Consider the following 12913-nt stretch of genomic DNA (forward strand, 5'->3'; position numbering starts at 1 on the left):
TTTGGTTTTTTTGAGACAGGGTTTCTCAGTGTAGCCTTGGCTGTCCTGGACTCCCTTTGTAGACCAGGCTGGCCTCAAACTCACAGCTTCACCTGCCGCTGCCTCACCAGTGCTGGGATTACAGGTGTGCACCACTGGGCTAGTGGCACAGGAAGTGTTCTTAACCACTGAGCATCTCTCCATCCCAATTTTCAACAGTTTTAATAAAGTTTTGTTGTGTTTGATTTCAAATTGCTGAGATTTGGTCTTAGTATAATTTGAAAAGTTACAAATTGGGCTGGAGAGATGGCTCAGTGGTTAAGAGTACTGGCTGCTCTTCCAGAGGTCCTGAGTTCAATTCCCAGCGACCATATGGTAGCTCACACCCACTAATGCCCTCCTCTGGTGTACATGCAGATAGAACATTCATATAAATAAATAAAATCTTTTTTAAAAAAAGTTACAAATTTAGGAACTTTGGGCACTCCCTTTATGTAGACACAAACACTAATTCAGATTGCTGAGTTACATATTCATTGTACATATTGTTGTTGTTTGGTTTTTCAAGACAGGGTTTCTCTGTGTAGCCTTGGCTGTCCTGGACTCACTTTGTAGACCAGGCTGGCCTGGAACTCACAGCGATCCACCTCCCTCTGCCTCCCAAGTGCTGGGATTAAAGGCGTGCGCCACCATGCCCAGCTGGTGTAAAGAACACAGACTTACCTGTCTAGGACAACCAAGGCTACACAGAGAAATCCTACCTCAAAAAACAAAACAACAACAATAAAAAAAACCAAAAAAGTTTTATTAATTTAAGCATTTCATACCATTGAAAGATCATAACATACCAGTGGTAGTGGCACACACCTTTAATCCCAGCACTTGGGAGGCAGAAGCAGGCGGATTTCCTTGAGTTTGAGGCCAATCTAGACTACAGAGTGAGTTCCAGGACAGCCAGAGCTGTTACACAGAGAAACCCTGTCTTGGAAAAAAAAATCATAACAAATGCAAAATATTGTGATTAAACTTGGGGAGATGCATGATACCTAAAACATATTTGTGAAAATGACTTGGTGGCATATAGACCTTAATTAATCCCAGCACGCAGGAACCAGAATCAGGTCATCTCTGTGTATTTGAGGCCAGCCTAGTCTATACTGCAACAGGATTTTTCTCTTGTTCCCCACTTGTGCATGAGGCTAGCTGGCTTGTGAGCTTCTAGGGAAACTCCTGTCTGAGTGTGTGTGTGTGTGTGTGTGTGTGTGTGTGTGTATGTGTGTGTCTGTGTCTCCATTCAGTGACAAGAGTCTTGTAGTCTTGTTTCCCCTTGAGTGTTCAGATGATTCCTTTTGGATTCAGCACAGGCAGGTGGTGCAGAGGCAGGGGGATCTCTGAGACCAGCCTAGTCCACAAAGCTAATAATTCCAGGACAGCAAAGGCTACACAAGGAAACCCCATCTTGATCAGACAGACAGACAAAAGGTATATGGCATCATTTTACATTAGTTGAGATCTTTTACTTCCATTCTGACACAGCAAGACGATGTCTTAGAGTATAACAGAAGGTATGTTGTGTATTGCAGTCTTGCTCAGATAAGATGGTACTCTGTGGGCTGGAGAGATGGCTCAGTGGTTAAGAGCACTGGTTGTTCTTCCAAAGGTCATGAGTTCAATTCCCAGCAACCACATGGTGGCTCACAACCATCTATAATGAGATCTGGTGCCCTCTTCTGGCCTGCTGGCATACAGGCAGGCAGGATATTGTATAAGTAATAAAACTTAAAAAAAAAAAAGAAAGAAAGAAAAGACCGTACTCTATGTATTATTATTGTGCAATACTCTATGTATTGCACAATAATAATAATATTGTTTATTGGGTTGTTAGCTGCATTTCACAGGCGTCATCTATGCTAATCCTTGATGGTCCCCAGATAAATAGGTAGTTTTCTTGGCACCATTTTAATAAATGCAAAACAAAACAAAACAAAACAACAAAAAACAAAACCCTAAAGCTTAGAGGTGTCAAGTAACTTACCCAGTCTTGAAACATTAGGAAGCTGCCTAACCTGACTTTAAGGCGGCGCCTGCCACTCTACGGAGCCCAGGCTCAGCCAGCCCAGCAGTTCTTTAGCTGGTGGCTGTACAAACAATTGCAGGGGGTGGGTTACTGAATATGCAAGAGGGTGTTTGTCATTTATAAGACTGAATTTCTTCACTCTCTATCCATCAATGAACTCCAGTGAGATTTTCATTTCTCAATCACCTAAAAGACCTGGGCATGAGCTGAACAGTCATAATTTGACTTATGTAATTGACTGATGGATTTATTTATTTATTTATTTATTTTTGGTTTTTCAGGACAGGGTTTCTCTGTGTAGCCTTGGCTGCCCTGACTGGTTTTGTAGACCAGGCTAGCCTTGAATTTACAGAGATTCCCTGCCTCTGCCTGAGATTACATGGGTGCACCACTGCGTCCAGCCCTGGATTTGGAAATATTTGAATTTTATAATCTCATGGTTCCAAAGCCAGATTTTCTTTTTCTTTTCTTTTCTTTTTGTAGACCAGGCTGGCCTCGAACTCAGGTCGGTCCGCCTGCTTCTGCCCCCCGAGTGCTGGGATTACAGGCGTGCGCCACCATGCCTGGCCCCAAAGCCAAAGTCTCTAATTGAGCATGGTGGCAACTGTCTGTATTTCCAGCCTTTGGGAGGTAGAGGCAAGAGTTTATGGCCATCCTCTGCTGTGTAGTGAGTTTGAGGCTAGCCTGGTCTACATCAGACCCTGTCTCAAAAAATAAAAATAAAGAGCCTAGAGAGATGGCTCAGCAGATTAAGAGCACTGGCTGCCCTTTCAGTACCTGGGTTCAATTCCCAGCACCCCCATAGTAGCTAACAGCCTCTGCACCTCGAGATCTGGGATCCAGTGCCCACTTCTGGCCGCTGTTGGGCATGCATGTGGGACACAGACAAACATATGGGCAAAATGCTCATATAAAATAAAATATTCCTAAACTAAAAAAAAAAGAAGTAAAAGATTTGCTTCTTTACTACGTGTTACTAGGAATTAGATGCAGGGCTGCGTGCGTGCTGAGCTAGCTCTGTCCTACTTGGTCGTCCCTCCCCACCTCCGCAGCCCCCCCTCCCCGCGCATACCTTACCTCCCCTGCCCCCAAACCCCAGTCTGACCGTCCCTGCCATGTTGGTGGCTCGGCAGCTAACTCTGCTTTCTGTCACTGCAGCTCCGGCAGTCGCAGTCCTACTGCACGGACACAGAGTGCCTCCGGGAGTGTAAGTACCTTTGGGCAACATGAGCTTGGGCCTGGGCCCCAACAAAGGCAAAGGCCTTGAATAATCAACAGTATTGTCCCTTTGTCTTTTTTATTATTTTTATTTTTTAAAATCAGTTTTACGTAGCCCAGGTTGGCCTTGAACATCTGATTGTATGACCTCCACCTCCCAAGGTTGCTAGGATTTTAGGCGTGTACCATGGCGTGTGTTCACTGTCTGCAGGTCTCCTCTCCTACACTCCCCTGATGATGCTCTCAGAGCTCATGACTCATGCTTGTGTTGGTGACTGCCCTCTGGACCTGTCCACTGTGACATTTCTCAGACATCTCAAAACCATCATCTTGAGAACCGAGCTCCTGCTAGGATCTGGCACAGATGCTTTTCTTCCTCTGTCTTTTTCATGAAGTTGGGGCAGCTTGTCCTGAAAGTGACCCCTGGCTCTCAGCATCCATCCGTTATCATCTGCCTCCAGGATGTAACCAAAACTGTACTTCTCATCACCTCATTCGGCCTCCTCCCTGTTCACCATCTCATGTGTAGACTATTATCATAGGTCCTGCTCGTTTGTTTGTTTGTTTATGTAGCCTTAGCTGGTCTAGAATTCACTAAGTAGAACAGGCAGGTCTCGAACTCAGATCTACTGCTTCAGCCTCCCAAGTGCTGGGATAAAATGTGAGTGTCAAGATGCCCAGCCTTATATGTTCTTAACTGTCTCCCTGTTTTCTGTAACACAACTTGCTTGAACAAATAAGAGTTTGCTTTTGAGCTGGGCGTGGTGGTGTACGCCTTTAATCCCAGAGGCAGGCAGATTGCTGTGAGTTCGAGGCCAGCCTGGTCTACAAAGCAAGTCCAGGACAGCCAAGGCTACACAGAGAAACCCTGTCTCAAAAAACCAAAACCAAAACCAAAACAAAACAAAACAAAAAACCACCAACTCTTTAGGGGTTTTCTGACCCATGAAGCCTGTGATGTGGCTGTTGACTCCTGGGACTGTCTTTCTCTGGCCTCCGTATCTCATCCTGCTTCTGAGCTGTTACAGCTGCACCGTCAGCAGTAAACGCATCCCAGTGGGTCTCGACTCAGGCTGCACACAGCTCCCTCTCTACATCTTTTTAAAAAAATACTTAGATGCCTAGCAGTGATACTACACGCCTTTAATCTCAGCACTCGGCAGAGAAGGCAGGCAGATCTTTGTGAGCTCAAGGACAGCTAGGGCTGCACAGAGAAATCCTGTCTTGAAAAAAAACAAAAAACAAAAAAAACTTTTTTTTAAAAAAATCGTATTGGGGGTTGGGAGCCAAAATTTAGGTTGTCAGGCTTGGTGGCAGGTGTGCTGGCTGCAAAGCTCTGCCCTGCTGTCCCGCGCTCTTATCTACATTTTGAGGGCAGAGTTTCACCTTCTTGGTGGTACCATCCGGTTGTCCTGTGCCTAGTAACTATGTATCTGGTGTCTGCTTTACTTAGGTATCCTAGGTCAGTCTTCATTCCAGGCTGGGTGAGGGCAGGGCCCCCTGGGAGCCGTCCCCTCCTGTCCCCTCCTGTCCTCCAGAGCCCCAGCATCAGGGCGTTATCTCCCTTCCTGCCAACTGACTTGTGTTTGCAGTTGTGTCCGGCTGTTCCCCACGCCCACCCCACACCCCACCCGCCAGGCTTTAGCCCCTGCATTTTATAATTACCTTTGGGCGTATTTTCCTCATTATAGAAGGCAGCCATCTGAAGAACATTTCTAGGCTTTTCATAAAACCACTTTAAGGGCAGTTCAGAGGTTTGTCTGAACATGAAAAAAAAACACCTTTAGAAACACCTTGTAGAATCTTTGTAGATTGTTCCTTATGATGCTGCAGATGAAACCCAAGTCCTCAGCACGCTAGGCAAGCTCTCCAGCACTGAGCTACCGGTGCAAACTCATTACCCAGCTCAGGCTGGCCTCGAACCTGAGGGTCCTTCTGACTCACCCACGGGGCTTGACCCCCTCAAATCTTTAGTCTGTATTTTTTTGTTTGTTTTTTGTTGTTGTTGTTTTTGTGTTTTGAGACAAAGTTTCTCTGTGAAGCCTTGGCTGACCTGAACTCACTTTGTAGACCAGGCTGGCCTCGAACTCACAGCACTCTGCCTGCCTGTGCTGGGATTACAGGCATGCACTACCATGCCAGGCTGAGTCTGTGTTTTTAACACCTAAGCATTGTTCCTGCCCTCTCCACCTGTTGCTGCCGCTTTAATTATGTCACCTTCACCTGTGGCTTTACCTCTGGCCTGTAGAGTCTTACTGGTTTCAAATACCAATTTACTTCCTAGAATGGCACCACCAATTGTTTTTCAGTATTCAGCAAAGCAGGAGTAAGTGGCACAGGCCTGTAACCCCAGCATTCTAGAGGCAGAGACAGGAGAATTAGGAGTTGAAGCCAGCCGTGGCTTCACATGAATCCAAGCCAGCCTGGATACATGAGATCTCAAACAGAGCAAGGACCAACCAGCAAGTTGACCCAACAGGTAAAGCTGTCTGCCTCCAGGCCTAATGATCTGAGTTCAGTTCCCTGGGACTCCCATCCCACACCCCAGACCCCCCACCTGTGGAAAAAGAGGACTAACCTTCTCAAGTGTCCTCAGACCTCAACAAGTGTGCTGTGGCACGTGTGCTAACACACAAACAAAAAACAAGCAAATAAATGCATATGTAACTTTTTAAAAATTGGACTAGATAACGACATTCCCTCAGTTAAATGCTTTGGTGTTGGGCTAAGGACATGGTCCAGCTTGTTGCTCTCACAGAGGAGCCGAGGTCAGTTTCCAGCTCCTGTGTCAGGCAGCTCACAGGCACCTTCAGCCGTAGCTCAGAGCATCTTCTGGTACCCACACAGATGTGTGCACACATACATATCTTTTCCCCCAACAAAACCCAAGATTGTATTTATTTTTTTGTATATCAGTGCTTTATCTGCATGTATACCTGCATCACCATGGAGGGCATGGGAGCCACCATGTGGGTGCTGGGAATTGAACTCAGGACCTTTGGAAGAGCAGCCAGTGCTCTTAACCTCTGGGCCATCTCTCCAGCTCCCACACACATCTTTAAAAAAAATTTTTTTAGGCCGGGCGTGGTAGCACACACCTTTAATCCCATCACTCGGGAAGCAGAGGTAGGTGGATCACTGTGAGTTCAAGGCCAGCCTGGTCTACAAAGAGAGTTCCAGGACAGCCAGGGCTACACAGAGAAGCCCTGTCTTGAAAAACAAAACAGAAAAAGCAAAACAAAAAAAATTTAAGCGTTACTGTTACATATCTCTCTATGACCGTCACAAGCAGTTCTATCTTAACATGATATTTAAGAGTTTGCGCAGGGCTGGAGAGATAGCTTAGTGGTTTAAGAGCACTGACTGCTCTTCCAGAGGACCTGGGTTCAATTCTAAGCACCCACATGGCAGCTCACAACTGTCTGTAACTTCAAGATCTGATACCCATAGACATACCTGCAGGCAAAACACCAATGTACATACAACAAATAAATTTTAAAGAAAGTTTTCACAGCCCAAACTCATTCCCAGCAGTCCTCAGGATACTCTGAGACAGCAGACTCACCTCCAGCCATCCCCATGTGCACCCATGGTCCTGAGACCAGCTGAAGGATTGACTGTAGAGCAAACAAGCTTGAAAACTGATAGCTGACTCCCACAGACGATCTTCTTACCTCCCTAGTCGGTGCCATGGTACATGTCTCTTCTATGTCCCACAAGTAAATATGGAGCTGGGGGATGTAGTTCAGTGGTAGAGGGCATGTCCAACTGCTAGAAGATACTGGTTTGATCACCAGAGACAGACAGACAGACAGACAGACAGACAGACAGATTATCAAGCCTTGAAGGTCAGAAAAATTGCATCTACTTAGACTCTGAAGTGAGGGATTTTGCTGCCCACCCCTGCCTGTCCTTCATTCTTCGCCCCCTACAGTTAGTCACTGGGTTGTGTTCTCTGTTAATCACTGGGGCTGTGTTCTCTGTCAGTCACTGGAGCTGTGTTCTCTGTCAGTCACTTGGCTGTGTTCTCTGTCAGTCACTGGGCTGTGTTCTCTGTCAGTCACTGGGGCTGTGTTCTCTGTCAGTCACTGGGGCTGTGTCCTCTGTCAGTCACTGGGGCTGTGTCCTCTGTCAGTCACTGGGGCTGTGTCCTCTGTCAGTCACTGGGGCTGTGTTCTCTGTCAGTCACTGGGGCTGTGTTCTCTGTCAGTCACTGGGGCTGTGTTCTCTGTCAGTCACTGGGCTGTGTCCTCTGTCAGTCACTGGGCTGTGTCCTCTGTCAGTCACTGGGCTGTGTCCTCTGTCAGTCACTGGGGCTGTGTCCTCTGTCAGTCACTGGGGCTGTGTCCTCTGTCAGTCACTGGGGCTGTGTCCTCTGTCAGTCACTGGGGCTGTGTCCTCTGTCAGTCACTGGGGCTGTGTCCTCTGTCAGTCACTGGGGCTGTGTCCTCTGTCAGTCACTGGGGCTGTGTCCTCTGTCAGTCACTGGGGCTGTGTTCTCTGTCAGTCACTGGGCTGTGTTCTCTGTCAGTCACTGGGCTGTGTTCTCTGTCAGTCACTGGGGCTGTGTCCTCTGTCAGTCACTGGGGCTGTGTCCTCTGTCAGTCACTGGGGCTGTGTCCTCTGTCAGTCACTGGGGCTGTGTCCTCTGTCAGTCACTGGGGCTGTGTTCTCTGTCAGTCACTGGGGCTGTGTTCTCTGTCAGTCACTGGGCTGTGTTCTCTGTCAGTCACTGGGCTGTGTTCTCTGTCAGTCACTGGGCTGTGTTCTCTGTCAGTCACTGGGGCTGTGTCCTCTGTCAGTCACTGGGGCTGTGTCCTCTGTCAGTCACTGGGGCTGTGCTCTCTGTCAGTCACTGGGGCTGTGCTCTCTGTCAGTCACTGGGCTGTGTCCTCTGTCAGCCACTGGGCTGTGTTCTCTGTCAGTCACTGGGGCTGTGTTCTCTATCAGCCACTGTGCTGTGTTCTCTGTCAGCCACTGGGCTGTGTTCTCTATCAGTCACTGGGCTGTGTCCTCTGTCAGCCACTGGGCTGTGTCCTCTGTCAGTCACTGGGGCTGTGTTCTCTGTCAGTCACTGGGGCTGTGTCCTCTGTCAGTCACTGGGCTGTGTCCTCTGTCAGTCACTGGGCTGTGTCCTCTGTCAGTCACTGGGCTGTGTCCTCTGTCAGTCACTGGGCTGTGTTCTCTGTCAGTCACTGGGGCTGTGTTCTCTGTCAGTCCCTGGGGCTGTGTTCTCTGTCAGTCCCTGGGGCTGTGTTCTCTGTCAGTCCCTGGGGCTGTGTTCTCTGTCAGTCCCTGGGGCTGTGTTCTCTGTCAGTCACTGGGCTGTGTTCTCTGTCAGTCACTGGGCTGTGTTCTCTGTCAGTCACTGGGGCTGTGTTCTCTGTCAGTCACTGGGGCTGTGTTCTCTGTCAGTCACTGGGGCTGTGTTCTCTGTCAGTCACTGGGCTGTGTCCTCTGTCAGTCACTGGGCTGTGTCCTCTGTCAGTCACTGGGCTGTGTTCTCTGTCAGTCACTGGGGCTGTGTTCTCTGTCAGTCACTGGGGCTGTGTCCTCTGTCAGTCACTGGGCTGTGTTCTCTGTCAGTCACTGGGGCTGTGTTCTCTGTCAGTCACTGGGCTGTGTCCTCTGTCAGTCACTGGGCTGTGTCCTCTGTCAGTCACTGGGCTGTGTTCTCTGTCAGTCACTGGGGCTGTGTTCTCTGTCAGTCACTGGGGCTGTGTCCTCTGTCAGTCACTGGGCTGTGTTCTCTGTCAGTCACTGGGGCTGTGTTCTCTGTCAGTCACTGGGGCTGTGTTCTCTGTCAGTCACTGGGCTGTGTCCTCTGTCAGTCACTGGGCTGTGTCCTCTGTCAGTCACTGGGCTGTGTCCTCTGTCAGTCACTGGGGCTGTGTTCTCTGTCAGTCACTGGGGCTGTGTTCTCTGTCAGTCACTGGGCTGTGTTTTCTATCCGCACCTTTTGTATTCACCTTGACGCTTCACGGTCTTATCCTACTTTAGGGCCATGTCTATCAGGGTTTCCATTTTTACTGCAATCTGATTGGTCCTGTTGGTGATAGTGCACGTTTGCCTAATGCCTGCTGTGTGGCTGCCATTCTGCTTTCTCTGTCCTCCCCATCTCAGTACCTACTGCTACTGTGTGAGGGGATGGGGAGAGTTACCTTTCACAGACAAAGAAACCAAGGCACCAAGATCAAATAGCTAAAAGTTCATGGAGTCAAAGAGCCAAGAGATGGTGGCTTAATTACAGTGCCGGGCGTGGTGGCGCATGCCTTTAATCCCAGAGGCAGGAGGATCACTGAGTTCGAGGATAGCCTGGTCTACAGTGCGAGTCCAGGTCAATCAAGGCTACACAGAGAAACTCTGCCTCAAAAAACCAAAAACACAAAAACCAAACAAACGGTTAATGACCTAAGTGAGGACTGGAGCTGCAGGAAACAGCAGTTGCTCAGCATGAACAGGCCCCGGGTTTGAGCTCAAGCCTGGGAACACAGCAACAGCAATTTGATCACCTAATTAGGAAATCTGGGGAGCCATTCCTTCCATTGAGAAATGCTATGATATTTTGAAGAAAGCAGCAGGACATTGCAGAAAGAGTGGGATTGATACAGGAGAGATGGAGGTAGAGAGGAAAGGGGAGGTCCATTGTCAACGCTTGCTGCACAGGGTGGAGTTGGAGGGAGGCTTTGGAAGGACTGAGTCTGCAAAGTTGTGTCAGAGCAATGTTGAGTTATTACTGCATCATATTCATCTGGGAAGGTTTAAAGTATCTAACCACACCCCTCTGCTGCTCCCGAGCCAGATGGGCAGAATCCGTGGTGTAGATCATAGGTTACAGCCCTCACCAGTGCACAGCCAGGCAACAGAAACACTGGCTCAAGAAGAAGGAATGGAGTAACTAGAAAAGATAATGACGGAGAAAGCGGAGATTAGATAAGGAGGTCCACGTGACCCCAGCAAAAGGTCAGGCCCGAGTGCTCAGAGTTGGACAGATAGGCAGTGGTTACTCAGTGGTTGGCCGGCAGAGATGTTTGTGTCACTAGTGTGTTTGGGTGTGATGACACACATTTGTCTGGGAGTTATGGGAAGGAAAAGGAGGACGAGGCCAGCCTAGGCTACCCTGGATAGCCCCTGTGGAGGAACAGTAGGAGCCAACAGAGTTCAAGCTCGGCTGATAAAGACGCTTAGCACCCAGGCTTGTGTGGGGAGTCGAATCCCTGGAACTCACATGGTGAAAAGAAAGAGCCCGATCCTGAGGGTTCGCTCTCTGACCTTGACCTTCACATCAGTGCCTGATCCTGAGGGTTCGCTCTCTGACCTTCACATCAGTGCCTGATCCTGAGGGTTTGCTCTCTGACCTTCACATCAGTATCTGATCCTGAGGGTTTGCTCTCTGACCTTGACCTTCACATCAGTGCCTGATCCTGAGGGTTCACTCTCTGACCTTCCCATCAGTGCCCGATCCTGAGGGTTCGCTCTCTGACCTTCCCATCAGTGCCCGATCCTGAGGGTTCACTCTCTGACCTTCACTGGCCTCAGTGCTGCCGCTTGGGAGTGAACGCTGGGCCCAGGGAACCTGAACAGCATCAGCTTTGCTTCAGCATCCTGTCTGGATAGCTTTTACCTTTTCTGATATAGAAAAACCAAAACTAGCTGTCATATTTATTGATAGGCCACTTTTGCAATCTGCTGGGTTGTTTTTTCTTTAAATTTGATAGTCTATAATTTTAGTTTCTTTTTAGGGGGTGGTTTCAAGACAGGGTCTCTCTGTGTTAGCCTTGGCTGTCCTGGACTCGCTTTGTAGACCAGGCTAGCCTCGAACTCACAGTGATCCGCCTGCCTCTGCCTCCCGAGTACTGGGATTAAAGGCGTGTGCTACCACACCCAACAAGCTGTGTTTTTGTGTGTGTGTGTGTGTGTGTGTGTGTGTGTGTGTGTGTTTTAATGTGATTTTTAAAACTAGCACATGTTCCTTTTGTTTGTCTTCAGTGCCAGGACCCTCCAGTGACAACGGCATCAGTATCACTGTGATCCTGATGGCCTGGATGGCGATCGCAGTGCTCTTGTTCTTACTGAGGCCGCCTAATCTTAGAGGCTCTAGCCTCCCTGGGAAGCCCTCCAGTCCGCACAGTGTAAGAGTTACTGTTAATCCTTTGTGGGTAGTGTGGGGGTGTTTGTTTGACTGAAATACCTAAATTATTGAGAGGAAGACTTAATTCTTGGACTGAATTCTTTCAATATAGTTAAAATAAAATTTCCAGTCCTCAGTGGTTTTATGTGGCGATGAACATTAAAAAAAAATAAGAAAGAAAAAGAAAAGAGAGCTAGGTGTAGCTCATATCTGTAATCCTTGCACTTGGGAGCATGGACCGAGAGGGTTGTTCAAGGCTAGCTTAGCCGACTGGGTGAACTCTAGGCCACCTTGTACTACAAAGTGAGATCTTGTTTCAGGAATGGGAATGGGTATCCACAAAACAACGCAGCATCGGGGCTGGAGAGACGGCTCAGTGGTTAAGAGCACTGACTGCCCTTCCAGAGGACCTGGGTTCAATTCCCAGCACCCACATGGCAGCTCACAACTGTCTGTAATTCTAAGAAAAATGACACTCTTACATAGACACACATTCAGGCTAAACACGAATGCACACAAAGGTAAATAATCAAAAAAAAAAAGAAAAAGAAAAAAGACATTTCAGGCTAGGGATGTGGCTCAGTTGGTAGACTGCTTGTCTTTCCTGCATGAAGCCCTGCACTGGTTCCCCGACACCTCAAGCACTGGGCACACACCTGGGATCTCAGCACTGAGGAGGCAGAGGTGGGACATCGTAGACCCATAGGAGACCCTGTCTCAAAAACTTGTTTTTCATGATGAAACCATACCTTGGCTGGGCAGTGGTGGTGTACACGTTTAGTCCCAGCACTCGGCAGGCAGAGGCAGACAGATCTCTGTGAATCTGAGGCCAGTCTGGTCTACAGAGTGAGTTCCAGGAAAGCCAAGGCTACACAGAGAAACCCTGTCTTGAAAAACAAAGCAAAAAGTACCATTTCTCTCTCTGTCTCCCTGCCCCCCGCCTCTCTTTGAGACAAAGTCTCACTATGTAGCCCAGCTAACCTGAATTCACTTTGTAGCTCAGGCTATAAACTCATGATTCTCCTATCTCAGGCCATATAGCTTTTATTTAGTTTAATGTGTGTTGGTATGTAGGTGTCAGATGCCTCGGAACTGGAGTTACAGTTATGAGCTGCCATGTGGGTGCTGGGAATTGAACCCAGGTCCTTTGGAAGAACAGAGAGTGCTCTTAACCACTGAGCCATCTCTCCAGCTCCCATTTATGGTATTTTTAAAAGATGTATGTATTTATTATGTATACAGTGGTCTGCCTGCATGTATACCTGCAGGCCAGAAGAGGGCACCAGATCTCATTATAAGTGGTTGTGAGCCACCATGTGGTTGCTGGGGATTGAACTCAGGACCTTTGGAAGAGCAACCAGTGCTCTTAGCCTCTGAGCCATCTCCCTGGCCCCATTCATTTATGTTTTTATTTGTGATTTTCCAAGACAGAGTTTCTCTATATAGCCCTGGCTGTCCTGGAACTTGCTCTGTAGAACTTGCTGTGTAGACCAGGCTGGCCTCAAACT

The 12913-nt window shown here is 48.3% G+C and overlaps 1 protein-coding gene across 4 annotated transcripts in view; it reads left to right on the plus strand.

The window, feature by feature from the left end:
- Positions 1–12913, plus strand: part of SMIM14 (small integral membrane protein 14) — a 71212-nt gene that overhangs the window by 57015 nt on the left and 1284 nt on the right. For all 4 annotated transcript variants that reach the window (XM_084797615.1, XM_084797616.1, XM_084797617.1 and 1 more), the window contains 2 exons: positions 3215–3263; positions 11264–11406. In XM_084797615.1, the coding sequence (XP_084653741.1) occupies positions 3215–3263; positions 11264–11406 (192 nt within the window). The remainder of the gene's footprint in view (positions 1–3214; positions 3264–11263; positions 11407–12913) is intronic.

This window comes from Acomys minous (assembly GCF_964271855.1).
Source record: "Acomys minous genome assembly, chromosome: 10".
Taxonomy (NCBI): domain Eukaryota; kingdom Metazoa; phylum Chordata; class Mammalia; order Rodentia; family Muridae; genus Acomys; species Acomys minous.